The 19,755-nt window shown below is 49.6% G+C and overlaps 10 protein-coding genes and 2 non-coding genes across 12 annotated transcripts; 6 read left to right on the plus strand and 6 right to left on the minus strand.

Moving 5' to 3' along the window:
* Nucleotides 1-93: 93 nt before the first annotated feature.
* Nucleotides 94-471, minus strand: CANTADRAFT_20736 (uncharacterized protein; the record flags this gene model as incomplete). Its single annotated transcript, XM_020206611.1, has 1 exon — nt 94-471. One exon carries the CDS (start codon nt 469-471, stop codon nt 94-96), a length of 378 nt encoding a protein of 125 aa, XP_020066323.1.
* Nucleotides 472-1,459: 988 nt separating this feature from the next.
* Nucleotides 1,460-1,531, plus strand: CANTADRAFT_t69. Its single transcript has one exon. It is a non-coding gene; the product is annotated as a tRNA-Glu (tRNA).
* A 16-nt stretch (nt 1,532-1,547) lies between these two features.
* Nucleotides 1,548-1,619, plus strand: CANTADRAFT_t70. Its single transcript has one exon. It is a non-coding gene; the product is annotated as a tRNA-Glu (tRNA).
* Nucleotides 1,620-2,359: 740 nt separating this feature from the next.
* Nucleotides 2,360-3,916, minus strand: CANTADRAFT_5164 (uncharacterized protein; the record flags this gene model as incomplete). Its single annotated transcript, XM_020209971.1, has 1 exon — nt 2,360-3,916. One exon carries the CDS (start codon nt 3,914-3,916, stop codon nt 2,360-2,362), a length of 1,557 nt encoding a protein of 518 aa, XP_020066324.1.
* Nucleotides 3,917-4,958: 1,042 nt separating this feature from the next.
* Nucleotides 4,959-5,888, minus strand: CANTADRAFT_30650 (uncharacterized protein; the record flags this gene model as incomplete). Its single annotated transcript, XM_020208364.1, has 1 exon — nt 4,959-5,888. A coding segment is annotated over one exon (930 nt), but the record flags the coding sequence as incomplete, so codon positions are not given.
* Nucleotides 5,889-8,420: 2,532 nt separating this feature from the next.
* On the plus strand, nt 8,421-10,103 carry PPZ1 (salt homeostasis regulator; the record flags this gene model as incomplete). The annotated part of the gene is made up of 1 exon (XM_020209973.1): nt 8,421-10,103. The coding sequence occupies one exon, from the start codon at nt 8,421-8,423 to the stop codon at nt 10,101-10,103; it is 1,683 nt and encodes a 560-aa protein (XP_020066326.1).
* A 1,164-nt stretch (nt 10,104-11,267) lies between these two features.
* CANTADRAFT_32435 (uncharacterized protein) lies at nt 11,268-12,056 on the plus strand (the record flags this gene model as incomplete). The annotated part of the gene is made up of 2 exons (XM_020208455.1): nt 11,268-11,421; nt 11,563-12,056. Coding segments are annotated over 2 exons (648 nt in total), but the record flags the coding sequence as incomplete, so codon positions are not given.
* Nucleotides 12,057-12,125: 69 nt separating this feature from the next.
* On the minus strand, nt 12,126-12,823 carry CANTADRAFT_196118 (uncharacterized protein). The gene has a single exon (XM_020206467.1). It carries the CDS (start codon nt 12,571-12,573, stop codon nt 12,163-12,165), a length of 411 nt encoding a protein of 136 aa, XP_020066328.1. The 5' UTR covers nt 12,574-12,823; the 3' UTR covers nt 12,126-12,162.
* A 251-nt stretch (nt 12,824-13,074) lies between these two features.
* BCR1 (transcription factor BCR1) lies at nt 13,075-14,658 on the minus strand (the record flags this gene model as incomplete). Its single annotated transcript, XM_020206612.1, has 1 exon — nt 13,075-14,658. The coding sequence occupies one exon, from the start codon at nt 14,656-14,658 to the stop codon at nt 13,075-13,077; it is 1,584 nt and encodes a 527-aa protein (XP_020066329.1).
* Nucleotides 14,659-15,474: 816 nt separating this feature from the next.
* CANTADRAFT_196115 (uncharacterized protein) lies at nt 15,475-16,285 on the plus strand. Its single transcript, XM_020206466.1, has one exon. It carries the CDS (start codon nt 15,629-15,631, stop codon nt 16,112-16,114), a length of 486 nt encoding a protein of 161 aa, XP_020066330.1. The 5' UTR covers nt 15,475-15,628; the 3' UTR covers nt 16,115-16,285.
* Nucleotides 16,286-17,530: 1,245 nt separating this feature from the next.
* CANTADRAFT_25427 (Rab family GTPase) lies at nt 17,531-18,569 on the minus strand. Its single transcript, XM_020207423.1, has one exon. The coding sequence runs from the start codon at nt 18,409-18,411 to the stop codon at nt 17,872-17,874; it is 540 nt and encodes a 179-aa protein (XP_020066331.1). The 5' UTR covers nt 18,412-18,569; the 3' UTR covers nt 17,531-17,871.
* CANTADRAFT_25428 (uncharacterized protein) lies at nt 18,399-19,324 on the plus strand. The gene is made up of 2 exons (XM_020207424.1): nt 18,399-18,440; nt 18,488-19,324. Exon 2 carries the CDS (start codon nt 18,884-18,886, stop codon nt 19,274-19,276), a length of 393 nt encoding a protein of 130 aa, XP_020066332.1. The 5' UTR covers nt 18,399-18,440; nt 18,488-18,883; the 3' UTR covers nt 19,277-19,324.
* Nucleotides 19,325-19,755: the final 431 nt, after the last annotated feature.

Here is a 19,755-nt window from a genome sequence, read left to right on the forward strand (position 1 = left end):
CTCTGAAGTGACCGTCAAAATTTTATTGAATCTATGTAATGTAAGAAATGAATGGAAAATGTCCCTCAAGGATATGCAAAGTGAGCCTGTCACCTAGTTCGAGTTTGTCTGTTCGGTGATCTTGAGGGCAATGGAGTCGCCCGATTCACAGTGGGTGGTCAACTTGTAGCTGTCGCCATTAGCGCAAGCATAGAAAGTCTTGTCACCGAGAGTCAAGTAGCCGTCCTTGAGGGCAAAGCCCTTAGTGGCCAATGACTTACTGGAGGTCTCTTCCACTTCGTTTTCGTGGATCTGGATGAATCTGTTGTTTGTAGCGTCTATCAAGGTCTTGTCGTCGTTCAAAAGGAAGTTGATGGGGCTGTCTTGGCCAGAAATGTATATTTGGCCATCCTTCAGCACGATATTTTGATACTGGAAGGGAGTTCCCGACTTCATGGACACGATTCTGAATACGGGAGCTGCGGTAGCCATGGTGGCCAAAGTGAGGTAGGATACTATGGATGATAATTGCATGATGGAGATCCGATGGTTAATACACTGGATGTAGTGGGGGACGCCAGACCTTATATACCAAGGAATGTGAAAATGCCTGGAACCTTAATCGGTGACCTGCACAGACCTGGTTACGAGCCGTGTCATAATCCAGGTGGGCTACAAATGGGGGTGGGTCCTGCATGCGTGTCAGCAAGCCACTCAAATTGCCTATTGCGGTGACATGACGTATGACGTCGACCACAACGCAAGGGATGCGCACAGGGATGTCATTGCTCCATGTAGCAGGCGCCAATGGGTGGCCCGCCTCCACCCAAAGGGTGCAATAATGTCGCAGAGGTGTAACAGGCCTGGGGTGGAGTGCCACTTGAAACGTCGTACGTGGAGTGGCCCAGCCTCCAGCGTAGTCTAGTATGGGTGTTTGTTCAGCATCCACAATGTGTCACCCTCCTTATTGCGGTTCGTGCATTGACAATCTGCCTCTGTGCAAGCGCAATGGTTGCGCTGAGCACAGACTATTGTCAATTAGGCTATGCTCCTCATTAGCCTGATTGGGGTGGACCGTGGGCAAGCCGCACAGCGAGATCACGCTCTGGCGATGAGCAACGGACTCCCGAACTCCTGAATTGCCTCTAATGGCAGTGGTCCCTAGTAGCCAAGAGCCTCACGTGATAAACAGTGGAAGGTTCTTCAAGTTGGCCCATTGCAGTTTGGGGCGGTTCTGGGTGGGTCATGGCTGATCGGTGGGCAGTGCAACGGCAGAGCCCAGGCGGCGGTGAAACAGTTTTGGTGGGGCATCTGGGGTGGTTTCGGGCGTTTGGTGGAGCTCCGTGCCGAGCGGGTTTCAGAACGGAATTCGGCAAGTGGAGGGTCACGCGCGTTTCACGTGGTAGAAAAGGGTTTTGTACTATTTTTAACACGTGACAGGGAACTGGGGCGAACCGGTGCATTTATCCTCAAGAAATTATCCGATATAGTGTAACGGCTAGCACGGTTCGCTTTCACCGAGCAGACCCGGGTTCGACTCCCGGTATCGGAACACGCTAATTTCTACATCCGATATAGTGTAACGGCTAGCACGGTTCGCTTTCACCGAGCAGACCCGGGTTCGACTCCCGGTATCGGAAATTATTTTTGCTTCTTCAAGACAGAACGATTACATTTTTTTGAAAAGACGAATAGCAAGACCAATAGCAAGAATGTCAGTGATTGAAGTGCCGCCTCCATGTGAAATACAAATTTTAGGGTGGAGATTGGACGATTTATAGAGGATCTATACCTAGGCGTCTACTCAGAGTAAAGTACTTAAATGCCTGTATTAATTGTTTGCCTGTATTACTTGTATGCGTGTATCATCAATTTATGTAATAAATAGTTTATAGAGAGCCAAATGTCAAGTCCACTTCAGGCTACACATAGTTCCAGGGAGACGACAATTGAAATCAATACCTGGGGTACCTTGTCAGGATTAACGTTTTGACTGAGAATTTTCAAGATTCAATTTTATGTTCTGTAGCTCTTCCTATTAAATTCATCCTGATCAGCATTCGGTTCCTGTCACGACACTTCATCTCAAGATTAGTTACTGGAGTACAGTAAAGAGGCACACATTTCAGTTTAACTTTCGTCTTTTGTATTCATTGTTTTCTTTACGACTTAATGTTTTCCGATCGTGAAATTTAATTGTCTATCATGGATCAATTAATGATACTACCGTACTATTTAATTCCAATTGCATGAAAAACTGGCTATATACAAGACCCACAGAACCCCGAGTGTACCGCTCTTGGAGGGCCCCTGGATCTGGCTGAATGATTAAGTCTCTCACTTCAATACTTTTTCCATACTTTTTTTCTCCCTGATAGCTTCAAGCAGATCCCCCGAACCCAACAGGCGTCTCCGAGCCGTGTGGCATCAAACAAAGAAACTTGTATATACTTCCCATGGACTTCTCGTCGGTGCCAGTGAGTCTCTGGTACGCGTTGTAGATTTTCTCTTGCTCTTCATAGTTTTCGGAATTTTTCTTGAGCAATTGGTCAACTCTATAGCCAATACCCAAATTGTGGAGCCAATCGCCCTGGTTTACTGGACCGAAAGGAGCACAACACTTACTCGAGAGGTCTACCAAGTTGTCGAAGTCCACATCTATCGATAAATCGACCTCCCCTGGCTTAATAAATGGCGACACAAATTTATGTTTGTAAATCCCTCTCAAGGTCATTTCTGGGATTTGCCCCACCACTCCATAGTCGATGACCAAAACTCCTCCGAGCTTCTTCTCATTGTTGATGAGCTGGGCCATTTTCATGATGTACAACTCAGCTTCGGTACAGATCTCGATTTGAGCTCCCACCTCGAGGTCCTTGTACCTGGGACTCAACTTGGGGATGATGGACGACGGAGTTTCCTTGGGAGAGACCGTAAGATGGAACTGGGTATCCAACAATTCATCGTCTACCTTTTGGGCTCCAGCCTGCTCTGGTTCTGGCAACGTTGACTGGGTATTGACCACACTAGGAGTGTGCTCTACCACCAATTCTCTCCATCCGTGCTCGGTTTTCTTGAATCCCTTGACAGGCAAGGCATCGAAGAACTCGTGCGCCAAGATGTAGTTGGCTACAGACCCGTCGTGGGCGATATCCTTCTCGGTGTCGAGCCATTTGATGGAGTTACCCCACCTGGTGGTGGAAACGTTGAAACCTTCAGGCGTGGTCTCGAGTGGCTGGTCACACAACAACTTCCACTGCTCCTTTCTCAACACATGGGACGCTTCGATTAAGTTTATCTCGATGCTGACTGCGGACTTGGCCAACTTGTTGAATGATTTCAACACATCGTGCACCAAAGTACCTTTTCCCGGCCCAAACTCGACTACCCTGATGGAAGACGGCTTGCCTTGCTGCTGCCACACCGTGAGGAGCCATATGCCGATCATTTCGCCAAAAACTGACGATATTTCGGGCGAGGTGATGAAGTCACCTTCGTTGCGATCAAGCGGGTTTCTGGTGGTATAATACCCGAACTCCGGGTGTGTCAAGCACTGTCTCATGTACGCAGACAACGGAATGGGGCCCGTGGTCTTGATGGTCTGGGTGAACAAGTCAGATAAGTTCTTGACCTCGCTTGCTCCAGAGTCTCGCAGAGGAAACTGAGGCATCTTGCCCACGTTGTCTCTGACGTTGACTTCACCTTTTATTTCGGTTTCGAGGTTTTCGATCTGCAGCTTGATGTACTTGGCGGCGTTTTCGTACTCTTCCTTGGTGAATTTGCCATAATAGAGTCCGTTCTCATCGATTGGAGGTGACGAGAGGTTGTACGAGGACGCCGAAAACGCTCTGATGGGCTTTATTGAGTGGTTATAGACTGTCCTAGCAACCACAGGAACTCTTCCCGTGGCAAGCAGCAGCCTGTAGAGGTTGAACATGGCAGGATGAGTTGAGAATTAATGAAGATGGATGTTAGATAGTGGGCGTACCAATAAAGATGGTAGCGCGGACCAACTTGATATTCTTCAAAATAGAGATAACCAGGCAAGGAGAAAGAAGAGAGGAGAGGATAAACGAGGGAGCAAGACTAGAAATAAGGGCCTGATTTTGAGTGGCTTTTCATTGTAGGCGATTTTTTGGTAATAGCTGTGATGGTTCGAACAACCATTTTTCATCTTACTGTCTGTATTAAATGTTAAACTACCTTGCGAAGAGGAATTCCTATGAAGAACAATACTCTTCATGAAAGAGTGAAGTTAAATGTACTGGCTGTGAAAAATCGGAATAATTAGAGTAATGCTAATATCGTTTCATAAGTCCAACAAACTATTTTGAGCATTGTAGTTAGCTCGAGGAAGAGACGAAGGAATAGGAAAAGAAAGTCTCTACTCCTTTGCGGGTACCAATAAGGTCTCAACTGTCGGAAATCTGAACATCGAAAGACTCTGTAAACTAGAACAGTTCGACCGAATAGACAACATGATGGTGCTACATTATCAACCGTTTTATCAAATGCCATCTATCCTCTGAATCCGCTTGCAGCTATGCAACTCATGGTAGTGGGTCACTGGGTAAAAATTCGATTGTGCCGTTGGTTCGGCAGATGTGGTGGTTGTTGTCCACGAAGAGAATCGTGTATTAGAATATAAAGAAGTTGAATGAAGAAGTGAAAAGTCCGGGGTTCGTTGAATCTGCTGAATGATCGAAAAGATAAAGTTCAGGACCTAAGAACATATTTTTTTTGATTTTTGTTTTTGCTGAAAATCTTGCCACATGATCCATATGAAATAACCGACACGAAGAACTCATTCTGGGTCAATTATACACTTTAGCATAATATACAAACCATAGTAAGAAGAAGGAGCCTGAGATCCTTGCAGCTTACTGTGATAATATATACTAGACAAAAATGTACTTTCCACAATAGACCAGGAATGAGCAAATCGTTTAAATAATAGGTGGGGTTATAGTTGCGGTTTCTGGGAAGAAAACCATAGAATCCATATTAATGGCTTTGTTATCAGGATCAGCTTCAATCACTTTGTGTGAATCCACATATTTGTTGTACTTGATTGAAAAGGTAGTCATCAATTCGAAACCCAATTTGGAGTAAAACTTCCGGTTGACTGGATTAGAACTTTCCAAGTAAACAAACGCTTTTGAACAAAGCTTGTTAATATGTTCGTTAATGACATACTGGATGAGGATTTTACCCAAACCCTTACCTCTCATTGAAGGCAAAGTGGCAATATCACTCAAGTACCAGATGTCAAGATCCTTGCTGTTTTCCTTTTTGATTAATTGATCGATCAAAACCTTGTTACGGACCTTGGTTAAAAATGGTAACTTGTCCTTGAGGATTTTTGATCTGCAATTACCCAAGAGGGTCAAAAAGTTAAACTTGAAGTATGATGGATGAATACTGCTTCTGAAACCAATTTTTTCACTGACAAAGTATTCATCATCACTCATATCTTCATCGGATTCCGACCCGGAACCAGCAGAGGATGATCCCGATGAATAACCAGTATCCACACTAGGACCATAGATATGGTTCCACAACGAGACACCGAGGTAGGGGAAGTTGTGTTTTTTGGCCATTCCCATCTCGTCCAAGAGCAACTCGGTGGTGTTGTCCTTGATGACAAACACACACCCGTTGATGGACAAACACTCGTAAACACTGTACTCGAAGTAGGCCAACAACAAGTCCAACTTTTTCTTCTTGTAGGTGGACTTGCTGACCTTGTCCTTCTTGATGTGAGCAGTGTTCAAGATGTAGTTCATGAATGGGTCGTCCTCAAACGCCAACGCGAGAGTGTGGGCCACTCTCTTGTAGTCCTTGAGAGTGGCTCTGTCGATGGAGATGTTCAAAGCCGCAGGGATGGACATCACCGACGAGAATGACTTAAGCGCCGAGGCAGGCTCGCTGAGCGCACGGGGCTTTTTTGCAGCAGAAGCAGCAGAAGTAGCAGCAGAAGTAGCAGCGGTAGAAGTAGAAGTTGAAGTAGAAGTAGAAGAGGAAGCAGAAATGGAAAGTCTCAGGGAGCTGGCAGGCGTGGCCGAGGCCAAAGGATCACCAAGAGCTGGCGGTCCCCTGCTGGTGCTGGAGGGCACCGTGTTTGAGATCGAGGCAACGCTAGGAAGAGTGCGAGGCTGCGAGCTTAAACTAGCCCCCTGAGACTTAGGCAGTCGGGGCTTTCCTTTTCTGTTGGATTCATGGTAATCTTCTGTATTGAGGGCAAACATCTTTCATCTGTTTGTGGGATGGAGCAGTATCAATTTGGGGGAGTTGCGGGGGGTATTTATGCTTGGATTTGACAGCCAAACTGAATTTCCCGAATGGGCGAAGCGGATGCGCTTGGTGATCAGGGGCGATGCGCATGTGGGAGGCGCTTGGTGGGCGCACGACCCCACCTGGGTAGTTTGGCAGTGCGCATCCTGCAGGGGACTGCATTGCCGTTTGCGGAAGTGCCGTCATTCACCTCGGAACATTCTGGAGTGCCGGCGTTGGTGGTCCGTGTCAGATAAGACGGAACGGAAACCAAACGGGCAGGAGGTTGCGCCCGGTACGGACCACGACGCGAAAGAGAGGTGATAGTGGTTACTGTGGGGAAATTCATGTTGTAAGTGGAGAGGCAATGGTAGTGGTGGTGGTAGTGCCAGGGTAGTGCTGTTAATGAAGGTAGCAGTGAATGAGTAGCAGCGAGTGAGTGGCAGTGAATCAGTGACAGTGAGATTGGCAGTGACAGCTGCGTACTGGCTGCGTACTGGCTGCGTATGGTCGGCGCGCATCTGCGGTGGGGAATCACAAGTAGCACGGGAATTGGAGGGATAGCCTAAACTTCCCCGAGTTTGTGTTGGGCAAGAATGGATGCTTTCCGGAAAGTAGTACGGTTGTTTATCTGGGGGATCGTGGTGGTATGGAGCCCAAAAATGGCATTGCTGATTGCCAGTTGTAGCTTGTGAGGGAGCGTGTGTAGTCTTGGTGTAGGTGGACATTGAAAGGGGACTATAAAACTACAGCTGGGGCTCCAATGGAGCTTTTACTGCGGACAAAAATACCTAGGTTATCTCCAAAACTACTACTGGAACTGCCATTAGCCTACTAAAATTATTACATGCTACATCAGTCTTTTAGAACAGCCACTGATCACCAAAATTATCATTCAAAATGCAATTACCAGTAAAATAATCACTTACTGCCAACAAGCAGCTGAAACACCACTAGATTGATCACGACTGCCACCAAGCCACTGTATGTGCCACATCCGCTCCTGAAGCTCAGCGACCTACCGTTTTTAAAGTGTTCTCACCACTCAACAACTGGTAAACCGAACTAAACCACCAATAAAGCACGACTAAAGTATCTAAAACTACTAAAACAGCCACCAGAAACACCTCTACAATTTTCATTAGAATTGGTGCTAGAAGCAACAATAAACTATCACTAGAATTAGTACCTTATGTCACTGAATCATACTGACCAACCCTAAAATTAAATAGGATAAGCACTGCCACCAATACTACTACAATCTTCATCAGATGGCCAGTAAATCACTACTCTGCCAAGCCACGGCACTGGCACCATCATAAGTTAGCCAGTAAATCACTACTCTGCCAAATCACCATTGGTATCATCACCAGATAGCCAGTAAATCACTTAACTGCCACATCTGACCACTTATTTACGCTAACCTCAAGTTCATTAATTTAATCCAAACCGCTATTTGAACCATCAGTAAAACAAACACTAAAACCATCACTCTAAAAACGAACAAACCTCTAGATCCTCAATAACTTGTTATATCTCTAGACCCGTGACTCCCGTGTCTCTGCCCCTGCGGATACCGCGACACGCGACATTTCGTGTCACCGCGACCCCTTAGCCGAGCTGCTTACGTAAGCACCCTCCTGGTCGGTCCCTCCCTACCGGCACCACCAGCACCACCAGCACCGTCACTACCACCACTACCACCACCAATCGCATACTGCCCCCCTCGCTGCCCCCTCCCTTCCCTACCACTACCCTACCACCGCTAACCCCCCACTGCCCGCCCCATCACGTTTCGCACTCCCCACTAATCACCACTGAAAAAAGCTCCCAAGCGCCAAACCATTCCACCCTAGACGCCGGACTCCAAACACCGTCGCCATCCTCCACGCCACTCCCAACACCGTCGCAGTCTCCCCCCGCTGCTTGCCACCACCAACGCGTCTTCTGTTTCCGCCACACGCCGTCTTTCCGTCCCGACTCCTAGTGGCGTCCTATTGGTCCATTTTGTACAACGACTCCATCGTCCCACCAGCTTTCCACCACATCCAACCCGCCAGACCCGCTCTGGCTCCGTCTCAGCACCCTCCCGACCTCCTGCTTCAATAAGGTGGGTTTCACCCCTGGATTGTCCCCATATCGCCAGCTAAGCGCCTCCCGCCACCAGCATGGGTAACTCGTCGTCCAAGGACTCCAGAGGCCCTCCCTTGACCAGAACCGACACAGGCAACTCCGCCAAGTCAGGACGGTCCATTCGGTCCCGAATCTCGCTCCAGAAAACCGACAGCAATGGCTATGCCAACGGAGAGCTCACGAGCTCGTCACCAGGCTCCCCCAAACAGGGCCCACGGTCACCCAAAATGCTCTCGCGCACGCCGTCCAACACCAACGAGTTGGCCATACCGTCGTCAGGCCTCTCGCGCAATTCGTCGTCGTCCAAGCTCTCGTCGTCGCACCACTCGGGCATGAACTTGCCGCCTTCCATGGCCCAGGTCCAGCCCAAAGAGCCCATCTTGATCCGCAGAAACACCAACGACACCATCGGCACGTCGTTCAGCCACTTGTCGCAGAGCGTGGAGTCGTCGCCCTTTGGAAAGTCGCCTACCAACGGCTCCAACACCCCTGCCATCTCGCGCACGTCCACCAACCACTCCATACCCAGCGTCAGCCACCCACTGTCGCCTCCTCCCGGTAGTACGGCTGAAGAAACGGAGCCCAGGCTGCCTGACGACAATGAAATACCGTCTGAGGCCGAGGACAACGTCGACAATGCCCGTCTCCAGAAGACTATCAGCGGTCAGAGCATCACCAACCATACCATCTCCAAAACCAACACCAACACCAGCTTTGGTACGTCCAACGGCGGCTCCAACAACTACTCCATAGACATAGAAGACCTCATCCAAAGGCTCTTGGACGCAGGCTACAGTGGCAAGCGAACCAAGAACGTGTGTCTCAAAAATTCGGAGATCCAGTTGATCTGTGCCACTGCCAGAGAGATCCTCTTGTCACAGCCGTCGCTCTTGGAGTTGTCACCCCCCGTCAAGGTGGTGGGTGACGTCCACGGCCAGTACGGAGACCTCATCCGTATCTTCACCAAGTGCGGATTTCCTCCCTCCACAAACTACTTGTTTTTGGGCGATTACGTTGACAGAGGCAAGCAGTCATTGGAAACTATCTTGTTGTTGTTGTGCTACAAGATCAAGTATCCTGAAAACTTCTTCTTGCTCAGAGGGAACCACGAGTGCGCCAACGTCACCAGAGTCTACGGCTTCTACGATGAGTGCAAGAGAAGGTGCAATATAAAGACCTGGAAATTGTTTATCGACACCTTCAACACCTTGCCCATTGCAGCCATAGTCGCAGGCAAGATCTTCTGTGTCCATGGCGGATTGTCACCCGTGTTGAACTCTATGGATGAAATCAGAAACATCGCCAGACCTACAGACGTGCCAGACTTCGGCTTGCTCAACGATCTTCTATGGTCCGATCCTGCGGATACCATCAATGAATGGGAAGATAACGAACGAGGGGTGTCGTATGTGTTTTCCAAGGTTGCCATCAATAAGTTCCTTTCCAAGTTTGGGTTCGATCTCGTGTGCCGAGCACATATGGTGGTCGAAGATGGATACGAGTTCTTTAACGATCGTACCTTGGTCACGGTGTTCAGTGCGCCCAATTACTGTGGGGAGTTCGACAATTGGGGCGCAGTAATGAGTGTCTCCGAGGAGCTTCTCTGTTCGTTCGAATTGTTGGATCCATTGGACAGTGTGGCCTTGAAACAAGTAATGAAAAAGGGCAAACAAGAACGTAAGTCGGCCCAAATTCAGCAGCAGCAGCTGAAATCGTGAGCAAGTGGTAACCAAAGTCTAGATCCCAGTACATAGAGGCAGTCTAGACTTGGCAGGACCATGGCTCAACGGGTTCTTTCTGGAATAATGATTTTTTAACGAATATTGATATAAGAGGTTGTTTATGATAGCACTCTGCGAGTGATGAATATTAACGGGTTAAATAGTGTAATTAGGTCGTATATATCGTTAGTTCATTTGCAATTGTAGCACCCTTAGGGGCAGGTTAAGTGTGCCATTAGGACTAGCCAGAATTGGATTTACTTCGTTTCAGCATACTAGATTTACACTTAGTGGCTGTTTTAATGATAGTGAGGAGCTAAACTGGCTTACATATCTGTAGAAACAGACAAAATGACGAGAAGGAGTCTGGCAGAAGAAAGGACAGCGAGTGGAAATGAATTTAATAAAGAATTTAATATCGAACACAGTCCAATTGACAAATGGAGCATAACTTTATAATTCAGTAACTTCCGAGAGTCTTCTGTGTTTCACTTAAATGGATGCATACCAGAAACATAAGTCAGATTTATCGGAGTGTTGTTGAATGTTTAGACACATTGGTTAACTGGACTAACAGTCGACTGGTGTCGAATTGTCTTCAAGAAATTATATTCCTAGAGAGGGCTTATCTCGGATTTTAATCAAAAAACCTGGCCTCAGCTATAGGCTTCAGCAAAGTATTGGCGTTACACAAGTTACAATTAATGTTTTAGACTAGTGTACGGTTCAGCAATTCTCTGTTTTTAATACAAAAATATCACATTATGTGTCATAGAAAGAAGCAAAGAAACTAATTGCTACAGGAGGGGAATATTCAGTTGATGAGTTCAAAATATTAGGGTTAAAGTCTTGCTCTGAATCAATTCCTAGTTGAATTTAGAGTGATCTCCAGAGTGTTGGAGTAGATCTTATTTTTCATTCAAAATATAGAAAGATAATTCAAAAATACCATCGAGCTCGTAGAAACCAACGCTAGTGATGTGGTAGCCACTTTAGGCTTTCTTAGGCCTCCTTTCCTAGCAGGAGGAATAATCCATAAACCAACACAGTCACGCGATTCCAGTCAGGTGATCAGATATTCACCGCAGCGGCTCTCCACCACAACCATCCTTTCCAGCGTCTACTCCACCGTCTGCCATGACAGATTCTCCCGTGGCGCCCTCCAGCTACTACTTCCTCCTCAAAACCGAAAACATCCAGCCGTTGATCGATGTGGTCGACCAAATCACCCGCCAGATCAACACAAACCAAGCCACCATCCAGCGATTGACTCGTTATGTGGACGAAAGGGTCAAGTTTCCCGAGCTTGAGCTCGGTCCAGATGTTCTCAAGGAAATACAGCAGTTGAGGACGGAGTACCAGCACGAGGAGAGCCATGCTGGTGAAGATACACCCAACGATGACCAGGGCAGTCCCAGTTTGATGCACAGAATCAGCGAGGAAGACGTGCGAGAAGAGCACACTAGCGAGCCAGCTCGTGAGGAACCTACAGACCCATTGCGGTACTTGCTCAAGGAGAAGTACTCGCTAGACACCATGAGTCTAACCAAGAATGAGACGAAAGAGCTCGAGAAAATTGCTAACAGCCGGATCCGCCAATTGGTGCTGGACAACATCAAGCTCCAGCGCATCCAGCATGGCAATCGGATCAAAAACCAGGCATTGGCACGGGTGGTGCAGGACTACGAGTCGCTTATTGTGGAGACCATATTACCTCCTTTGAGGCAAGAATTGCTGGAATTGGGCGATGGCGGGTTAGACAGCAGCGCTCGCCACTACATGGATGTCAAATACGACAAGATTGAGCGGATTTACGGTCGCTACGTGGCCAATCTCGAAGCGCTCCAGAACTTGACGGGAGTGGTAGAGAGACTCATGGGATTTCTTGGTCACGACAACGAGGAGTACTTGCAGTTGTACCTGCAGTTTGTGGGGTTGCGGCACTTGCGAGACCAGTTGTACCAGGTGAGCCAGAAGAGGTGATTGTGTGGTTGTGGTGGTTGTGGTGGTCGTGGGTTACAGTTTAGACCCTGACACTCCACGGGTGGTTTGCAGGTTAGTCCAGTCCGAGGTCCCTCAACATCCATACTACAGTACCCTGGGAAACTTCGATTGTGTGCTTTTCACTGGCGATTCTGCCGTTCACTGGTGAGTATGGTCCATCATTGGTGAATTGTGTAGCACCGGAGACTCTACCTCTGATGTCTGGCCATTTAATGTCTCCTCTGGCAGCAGTATTGTCTGATAATCGTGGCACGCACAAAATGCCAGACATCGTCAGACACTGCGCAGTGTGCAGCTTAGAGTATGGAACAATAGTAATATACGACGTGCGTGCGCAGCTTAAGCCCCAACCAATGTACCATTCGCTGGAGCAACAGTGGTAGTTCAGCCCCGCTAGTACCTGGGGCAAGCCAATGGCATGGCCGCTTCCGACACTAGAAGCCTCCGATGGGGCCATCACCATCGCTAAATAATATTCGCAGGAGGGACAAATGGCCTGCCAAGGGGCTGGAACTCGAACTGGAACACACCCGGTGATGCCTCCTGCACACCCTGTGTCTGGTACATGTGTGCCTCAGGGGTGTCTGGAGTTAACCGCATAGCTTCGACGTTGTCAGGCAAGCAGGCAACGGAGGTTGCGCCCCTGGCATGCCCCTGCGCGGCCTCTTGGAGGAGTTGATGCGCCAGTGTCAGGAACACCCCTGAGGCAGGTACGAGGGAGGCAGTCACGCCGACACTGGCAGTGGAAATGGCAGTCACTCTGCACCACCACTTGCAACAGCTGTCAATGCAGCGCCACTTGGTGCAGACACCGATAGAATTGACACCAGGCAGATGCTGAACAGACAGACACTCATTTACACTCATAAATTGCATTCTCCTAATCTCTCCTAATCGACTCTCTAATTCTACATTTATTACATCTTCATCTAGCAGGCATGAGTTCTATGGTATTCTATGATCATTAATTAGTAGGTGCGGATGACGAGAGTGACGACGTCGACGAAGACACCTCGCTGACCCCCGCGGGAAACCGCTCGGTGTCATAGGGCGAGAGGAGGCTGTTGATAGTGGGCTTTTTCGAGAGGTACGCCTTGGCGTCGTCGTCGCGCTGTCTGGACTCGCCGTTCAATACCCCGCGGAGCCAGGTTTTGGTTTCGTTCTTGGTGTCTCCAGACTCGGTTTTGATGGTAGGCGTGGTGGAGGTGGTGGGGGTGGTCGAGGACGACAATCCCAGCGACTGCGACGCCATGCTCTCGATGGAGGGCTGGTTTTTGAGCTGGTGTCCGAGGATGTTGTGCACCGAGGGCAACTTGTCGTCGTCGGGGTGGGAGGTTGGTATGTTCATGTAGGGCGAGTTGGGCTTGAAGCCCGACACTGGCCGCACTGCAGACACCGGGTGCGAGTTCTTGAGGGTTGTCTGGCTGAACGACTGGTGGAAGAGGGGCAGCAACGGCGACACCAAATTGGGGGTGAGTGACGGCACCGACGATGTAGACTTAGGGCCTACCCTGGCGCCCGTGGTCGCAGACACCTGGCCTAGGGATGGCCTTCGGTGGGGGATCTGGAACGTGGTGGTGTGCGCAGGGGCAGTTTTGAGGGTGGTGGTGGTGGTGCTGGTGTGGAGGGGCGCGCTGGGCATGGACGATGCCACGCCGGCAGTGTGGATCACTGGCTTGGAGTCCTCGAGGAACGAGTGCTGGAGTGCCAATGGTCTGGGCCTTCGCTTGGGCTTGAACTGGTGCGATGGAATCTTTAGCATATTATTGTTGTTGTTGCTGGGGTTGTTGTTGTTGGGGTTGTTGTGGATGTGGTTGTTCTGGATATTGTTGCTGTTCTGGTTCTCGTCAGGGCGCTGCGCCCATGCTGGCGGCGGCACGCTGTAGGGGTACGTTGGCGCGTACGTCTGCTGAGGGTACTGGTGGTGTGCCACTGGTGGCTGTGCGTACTGGTGGTAGTACTGGTGGTGGTGCTGGTAGTGGGGCGACTGCGAGTTAGGGGGCGAGATCAACGAGGGACCTGCGCTGGAGCCGGTGGCGCCAGCAGGCTTGCTGGTGGCAACATGTGAATGGTGGTGGACGGGAGCTCCCTGGTACGACGGCTTGAGGTTGAAGAGCGGGTTGTTGGGCGTGGCAGGGTGCTGGAAACCGTGGTCTTCCGCGTACGTTCCGCTAGCCACCACAGGCACCATCTTGTCGTCGTCCTGGCCACTGCCAGTGAGGCATGACTCGTACGCGTGCACCGTGTGCTTGTGCTGTCTGAGGTTGTCCAACCGCGAGAAGTTTTTGGAGCAGTAGGGACAGGTGAATGGACGTTCTCCCGTGTGCTTCCGCTTGTGTCTGGCCAAGTGCTCTGAGCGGGTGAACGACATGTTGCAGCCCGGGAAGCCTGTGCACTGGAAGGCACGTCCTTTGGAGGGTCTTTTTGCTTTTGCCTTGGATTTGGGCGACTTGGGGCTGGACGAGGGTGACGATGGCTCCATGGCGTCTTCAGGTTCGGTAGCTGGTGCGTGGGGGTGGTGGAGATGGTGGTGGGCCGTGTTGATCATGGTGGGAGGCTGGACGGTTAGCCGCTGTGGGAGGAGGGGGGAAATTGGCGGGAATAACGGAAGTGGAGGCAGAAGGGATGGGGTTGGACGTTCTGGGAAGTGTTGAAGATCCTGTTGGTCCTGGTGTTGACGCTGGAGACGTGTTGGTCCTGGTGGCGGACGTCTGTTGGTCGTGATGGTCCTATTGTTGACGTGGTCCTGATGACAAACCTAGTGCTATTCAGGCCAGAACGAGGATGCTGGATGCTGGAGGCCGTGGGCTATGCCAGGACTGAGAAAGGAGTGGTCTTTTAGTGGTTGGTCACCAGTATGGAGTGAAGAAACCAGACCCTCCTTTGTATTTATTGGGCGTAATGACAGAGGGGTAGTGTCGGTGAGAGTTGGGACAGACGTTGCAGCGAGTGACGCGGACATTGACGCAGACATTGTTGTCGCGCATATCGATTAGACTACGGTGTCTGGGCTGGCGTGGCGGCGGGGGGGTGGGGTACCAGGTTCCAGTGTCGGCGACCGGAGCTGGGAGCTGGATTGGGCCCCCCAACTCCGCAGAAGCCGGCTCCAACCTCTCCGAGCGGCAAGATTATGCCGTGGATGGCCTCGTTGCAAGGCCTAGGGGTTGGACCTCTATGCTCGCAACTGCTGGGCCCATGGACGGGGGACATTTCTGCATGGTTTGGTTCCTGGTGCAGGGCGCATATCTGGGCCCAGTGCGGATGCCTGGGGCGGTTTGTGTTCCCAGCCTGCCGCACCCGGTTTGGGACGGGCCTGGCGTGACTGTCTGCGTGTAAACAAACTGGACCCCGAACTACGACAGATAGCGAAAAAGCCTTACTATTGTTGCGAGGCTTTCTAGTCTACAGGCACAACGGCAATTACGTCTAATCCGGACCGCCCACCTACATCCGTGGCCGAAACCGCCTGAGCCTTGTAATTGGGGCTTCCCACCAAAGCTGGCGTTTTGACGTCGGCAATGGTGCCTGGCATCGCTCTGCCCAGTGTCTGCATCGTACGCTTCGTTCCCAGTCGCGATCGTACACCCTTAGCCCATTTGCTGGGGCAAAAAGAAATGGTGGCTCGACATCACCGCCCTGAGCCATGGCCTAGCGGAGAATCCTGCCACGCTAAGCCTGAATCCAAATCTAATCCACCACCACCACCACCACCACCACGATCACCAATCCAGGCCTGGCCAGCTTGTTTTGTCAATTTCACTCGTGTCTGCGGACTCGCTTCGTGTAGCTGCATGAGAACCCATCATTTGGTACTTATCAACAACGTTTCCGATGCTGTCACCACACCCAGACGCCCATACCCAGCGTTCCGCATGTTGTGCAGCAAATATTTTTCACCACAAGAAAATAGTTTTTCGGAGCATTTGCAGATTGGCCACCAGATGGATGCGCCCGGCTGGGGTGGCTCTTTGTTAGAAATGTCGTGCGCCCGCCAGATGACTTGAAATCTGGACACCTGGCTACCAACCTGGGGATGGCCTGCTCCGTGCCACATACGTGGAGCTGTTAGTGCGGGTTACTGGGGTGTTCTGAGCATTACCTAGCGCAATTACTACATGTAAAGTGTCGGGACAGCTTGCGCCAGCTTGGTGGCATAAGCGCGGGTTAGGCGTTGAAACATGCCAGGTACATCCGACACGAAAGGTACACTGGTTGTCCGCAGCAGGAACAGGACAAATACAGGCACCAAGCACCACCAGCAAAATGTCCAGGCCCTCGGCGCGTGCGAGGAGCGCGTGTCGCACGCAAGGAGTCGCCCTAAAATGTCAGGCAAATATTTCCGAGGCGCTACCCACCACCGAAGATCGGCTCCCCGCGACTCCCAGTGCGAGACAATAGAACAAATTTACTGATCGGACATGTGATGGCGTGTTTGGTGCGGCATCTGGTGGGTCCGCCAAAGCGCATGGCCTTACCGGGGGAAAACCGACAAAAACCAGTGGTGTGATTTAAGTTTGGCCAGGCCGGATTAAACGACAAACCTGCGCGATCTGCGCTCTCATGACTGGACATTTTCTGATCCGAGTGTCGGCATACTGCCAGAGAACAACAGACATGTCAGTCATCGAGGCACCACCACCAGCGGCTTAACAAATTAAGGTTGGCGGCCACATAATATCCCCCAGAGATCTGTCTGGGAACGTTATTCTTCTGCAGTTGCGCACGCATATACCTCGCAACCGACTGCGTATCAATGTTCCCTTGCATTTACGTTGGTGGTACCGTTCATGTTACTCAGCTCTCGTCATCTAGACCCATCCTCGTGCTCTCTACGCCCAGCCGCACATCGCTCAGCCTGTTCGTAAATTACCCCACACGGATCCAGGTCTTCTGGGTGCACCAAATAGAGAATTGGAAATGCAGAATATAACGGGCACTAAACTAAACCTCTTCGTGTCACCTTTTAGTGACACCTTTTCGTCACACCCTCTCGCAACACCCTTTCGTATCATCTTTTGGTGACGCTTGTGACACTTCAACACTCACATGTCCAAGTTAAACAATAACCGTTTTACCTGCAACAACCTTAATTACGCTTTGGGAGCTGGAATTTCCGCGGTGCTGCACCAGACGCCAATCACCTGGAGCAATCGCCAGTCACCACTAGCTCATCACTAGCCATACTATTCCATACTACAATACTCCCGGGAATCTCTGCACTTCGTCTCTCCACAGGACCAACTATAGAGTTATCGGTATCTAATAATATTAATTGAGCTTCTTCATTCCTCGTCAAAGTAATTACATTGAAAAGGCTTTTGTAAGCCTCTTCTACATGGGTTAATTTTCAAATTAATTTTAAAGAAGATGACGAACCAGTTCATTAAGTATGTTATTACTGTATTCGCAAGTTAGAAGTCGGACACCATTACTTTCAAGAAAATACCATCGGCGGTGGATTTCAATGTAGCACCATTCTCTAGACCTTCATTTCATGGTGGTATCAGATCTGATCTGACAGAAAAATTAGTGTTGAAAGCATTGCTTAAATAAGTTAACATGAATGATAAAAATGACGAATCTGATTTGACTGAAAAATTAGTGTTCAAAGCATTGCTTGAATAACTAACATGAATAATAGAACCCCTGCTCCCGAGCCATCCTTCACACTACAACACCACTACATCCTTTCGCTGGTTTCCTACACATATTTTGCTGTAATCATCGAACTCCTCGATATTCCACCTCTATGTAATTATCACTAGCAACAGCTGCTGCTAGCCGTTTCGGTATTATCCACGCTTATGTCGATGGTTTCTGGTTTGTTTTTTCTATGCTCGGTTTCGTCGCTGTTGGTGCCAAATTCTGGCAAGCTTTGGGCAATCTTCTTGAACAACAACTTGACGTTGTGGTTCGCCTTGGTGGATGTTTCGATGGCAAAACGTGCTCCCACCTCCTTCTGCAACGCCTCCATGTCCTCTGCTGTCACCTGGCGCTTGTCGTTGCCCAAATCCGACTTGTTTCCCACCAAAACCACAATCACATCGTCGCCACGCTCCAACTTGACGTCCTTGATCCACTTGTCCAAGTTGTTGAAACTCTTTTTGTTGGTTATGTCGTAGCACACCACTGCAACGTGGCTGTCCCTGATGTACGAGGGTATTAAGCTTCTGAACCGTTCTTGCCCTGCAGTGTCCCATAGCTGCAAGCGAATGGTTTTGTTATCTTCCAAGTACATCGTTTTCAGCAAGAAGTCTATTCCGATCGTGGCTGCGTACTGCTCGTCGAACGTGTCGTACATGAAGCGGGTGATCAACGAAGTTTTGCCCACTGTAGGTTAGTATTTGGTGCTTAGGGGCTGTTCCGGCTGTACTTACCACTTTGGTCGCCCAAAAAGACGATCTTGTACTTCTTCATGATGTTGGTGCTTTCAGACCCATTTTTGGAGGCACTCATGTTGTCTGCGGTTGGGGATGGGGAGTTTGGCTGTTTCGACAGTGTCTGTTAAAGGCTGATTTCTGGTCAAATTCTCCGTTTTCTGTGCGGATTTTGGGACGGGGGGTATGAGAGATCCGGGGAATTAAGCCAGTGGACCGCGTGATTCGAGCTTTCGGTGCTTGATGCTGGATTCGTGACGGTTAGATAGAACAGGTTTCCTCACCGGTTGGTTCGAGGATCGGTATGTGGTCACGCGCATCGCACGTGACACTCTCTCACACGACCCAAAATTGCCAAAACCTCCTACACCAGTGCTGAATCAGTAATACCGTGCCATGGACGACGCCGAATTAAACGCCATCAGGTCTGCCAGACTTGCCGAGCTCCAGAAAAACGCCGGAGGCTCTTCTTCCCCAGCTGGAGCATCCCCACAAGCGGCAAAAGCCGATGAAGCAAAGCTCTCCATGCTCTCCAGACTCTTGGAGCCAAGTGCCAGAGAACGTCTTAGCCGTGTTAGAATAGTGCGTCCAGATCGTGCCGAGCAGGTGGAGAAGTACATTGTCCAGCTTTACTCGATGGGCCAGATTTCGTCCAAGCTTAATGAGCAAGACGTGGTGCAGATATTGGACGGATTATCCAGAGACGAGAAGAAGCAAAACACATCCAAGATTGTGTACAACCGAAAGCTGACGTTCGAGGATGACGACGACGACGATTTCTTTGATTAGTGGGTGTATATAGAGTCGTTCTGACTAATCAATAACTAATGGAGAAGACAAGTGTAGGAACAAGAGCGAGGTCCACCAATGGAATGATCATACTAATGGAAGAAAATAGTAACTAAGGAAGAGTGAGGGTCCACAGTACCAATGGAAGATAAGTTACGCAGTAACCGTTGGAGGATGAGGCTCGTATTTAACTAAGATAAGGTCCACGGAACCAGTGGAGTGTAATTCCCTTAGTTAACCAATATAAGATCATCAACCAATCAATTGAGATCTTAACTGCTGCTGGTTACACCGTCTGATGTCTTGTATTTCACCCTTGTGAGTACTGGTCAGTAACCCAAGGGAGGTAGCTCCAAAGTAACCACCAACTGACTATAGTAGCTCAATAAGTATACTGTAACTACGACGAGGTCTTCTTGATACGTAGTTTTAGTATAGAGAAGTTGTAGATTTTATAGCTTGAGAACCATCAGTCGCTT

The sequence above is a fragment of the Suhomyces tanzawaensis genome (genome assembly GCF_001661415.1).
Source record: "Suhomyces tanzawaensis NRRL Y-17324 unplaced genomic scaffold CANTAscaffold_2, whole genome shotgun sequence".
NCBI lineage: Eukaryota > Fungi > Ascomycota > Pichiomycetes > Serinales > Debaryomycetaceae > Suhomyces > Suhomyces tanzawaensis.

Bases quoted from the DNA above. Each gene is read 5' to 3' on its own strand.
- CANTADRAFT_196118 (XM_020206467.1), bottom strand. From the start codon at position 12,573: ATGGTGATGGCCCCATCGGAGGCTTCTAGTGTCGGAAGCGGCCATGCC.
- CANTADRAFT_196115 (XM_020206466.1), top strand. From the start codon at position 15,629: ATGGTGCCTGGCATCGCTCTGCCCAGTGTCTGCATCGTACGCTTCGTT.
- CANTADRAFT_25427 (XM_020207423.1), bottom strand. From the start codon at position 18,411: ATGTACGACACGTTCGACGAGCAGTACGCAGCCACGATCGGAATAGAC.
- CANTADRAFT_25428 (XM_020207424.1), top strand. From the start codon at position 18,884: ATGGACGACGCCGAATTAAACGCCATCAGGTCTGCCAGACTTGCCGAG.